The sequence below is a fragment of the Colobus angolensis genome, unplaced genomic scaffold (assembly GCF_000951035.1).
Source record: "Colobus angolensis palliatus isolate OR3802 unplaced genomic scaffold, Cang.pa_1.0 Scaffold66, whole genome shotgun sequence".
Lineage (NCBI taxonomy): Eukaryota > Metazoa > Chordata > Mammalia > Primates > Cercopithecidae > Colobus > Colobus angolensis.
The window spans coordinates 1,032,812-1,035,061 of NW_012120265.1; the positions used below are offsets into that span (position 1 = coordinate 1,032,812).

The following is a 2,250-nucleotide window of genomic DNA, read 5'->3' on the forward strand; positions in this document are numbered from 1 at the left end:
CTCAGCCTCCCGAGTAGCTGGGACTACAGGCGCCTGCCACCTCGCCCAGCTAGTTTTTTGTATTTTTTTAGTAGAGACGGGGTTTCACAGTGTTAGCCAGGATGGTCTCGATCTCCTGACCTCGTGATCCGCGTGATCCGCCCGTTTCACTCTGTTGGTCAAGCTGTTCCCAAACTCCTGACCTCAGGTGATCAACCCACCTTGGCCTCCCAAAGTGCTGGGATTACAGGCATGAGCCACCGTGCCCTGCTCTATTAGAATTAATTTTAAGCCACGCATCAATTTAAAAAGCTTCCGATTTTGAAGCATTTCAGATTTTCAGATTAGGGATACTTGACCTGTATGCAATACATGTTATGTAGATATTATATATCTGGGAGATAAGAAACTTACTGACCCCACACCACCCCTGCAGGAGGAGTATCAGGGCGAGGGGATCACGTGGCACAACATCGGCTACACAGACAATGTCGGCTGCATCCATCTCATCAGCAAGAAGCCCACAGGCCTCTTCTACTTGCTGGACGAGGAGAGCAAGTGAGTGTCCACACCCCATCCGTCCCGGCACATCTACACATGGGCACTGGGTCGGGTTCTGCAGCCCCCAGAGCCTTACCCCAAATCCAGACTTTCCCAAAAACTCCTTTTTATTTTTGAGACAGGATCTCACACTGTCACCCAGGCTGGAGTGTAGTGGTGCAATCATAGCTCACTGCAGCCTCGACCTCCTGGGCTCAGGTGATCCCCCGACGTGAGCCTCTCCAGTAGTTGCGACTACAGGGTCACACCACCATGCCCGGCTAATTTTTCTATTTCTTTGTAGCAACAGGGTTTCCTTACATTGTCCAGGCTGGTCTCGAACTCTTGAGCTCAAGGGATCTTCCCACCTCGGCATCCCAGAGTACTGGGATTACAGGCATGTGCCACCACACCAGGCCTTGTCCTGAGAACTTGTGTCTATTCAGTTTCACTTGACCACAAAACCCAAGCTTGTGTGTGCAAAATGCACAAACACTTCACTGTGAAAACATCAACACGTGATTAATTTGTACACTTGAGGCACATCCGCCAGGAGTTTTCAGCAAAGGATTATGGACCTGTGTCTAGAAAATAGAGACCGGGGCCGGGCATGGTGGGGCATACCTGTGACCCTAGCTACTCAGGAGGCTGAGGCAGGAACATCGCTTGAGCCTAGGAGGTCGAGGCTGCAGTGAGCTGTGATCATGTCACTGCACTCCAGCCTGAACAATGGCAGTGCAGTGTATGGAACTGGGACCCAGATGCTGCCGGGCTCTGAACTCACTTCTGAGCCTTCCCCCCTCATCCCCGCAGTCCGCAGGGCACCGTGAAGGCAGACAGGGAGGTCAATAAGGTGCCTCATTCTGGGTCACCCAGTTGTAGTCAGTGAAGTCACGTGACACGTACTGAACTACTTTCCTGTGGCTCCCCTAAGGGATCACTACAAGCCAGGTGGGCTCTTGAGTCCAGGAGTTTAAGACCAGCCTGGGCAACATAGAAAGAGTCCATCTTGGCCGGGCACAGTGGCTTACGCCTGTAATCCCAGCACTTTGGGAGGCCGAGGCAGGCAGATCACCTGAGGTCAGGAGTTGGGAGACCAGCCTGGCCAACATGGTGAAACCTCGTCTCTACTGAAAATACAAAAATTAGCCAGGCATGGTGGCGGATACCTGTAATCCCAGCTACTCGGGAGGCTGAGACAGGAGAATCGCTTGAACCTGGGAGGCGGAGCGGAGATCACGCCACTGCACTCCAGCCTGGGTGACAGACCAAGACTCTGTCTCAAAAAAAAAAAAAGATTCCGTCTCTACAAAAAAATTTTTAACCAGCCTGGCCAACATGGCAAAACCCCATCTCTACTAAAACTACAAAAATTAGCCAGGCATAGTGGCGGGTGCCTATAATTCCAGCTACTTGGGAGGCTGAGGCAGGAGAATCGTTTGAACCCAGGAGGTGGAATTCTTAAAACCACAGAAATCTATTATCTTATGGTTCTGGAAGCTGGAAGTCTAAAGTCAAAGTGTCGGCAGAGCTGTGCTGCCTCCAGAGGCTCCAAGGGAGGACCCTTCCTTGCCTCTTCCAGCTTCTGGGGGTCCAGACTTTCCTTGGCTTTTGGCCACATCACTGCAGTCCCTGCCTCCCTCTTCACATGGACTTCTTCCCTCTGTGTCTCCATCTCTCATCTCTCAGTCCTGTCTCCTCCTTTTCTTTTTTATTTTTTTATGAGACAGG

General features: G+C 51.5%; 1 protein-coding gene across 1 annotated transcript in view; it reads left to right on the forward strand.

Annotated features, from left to right (window-relative positions):
* Nucleotides 1–2,250, forward strand: part of MYO9B (myosin IXB) — a 119,482-nt gene that overhangs the window by 64,582 nt on the left and 52,650 nt on the right. The window contains exon 8 of the mRNA XM_011925897.1: nt 363–537. Coding sequence (XP_011781287.1) covers nt 363–537 — 175 coding nt within the window. The remainder of the gene's footprint in view (nt 1–362; nt 538–2,250) is intronic.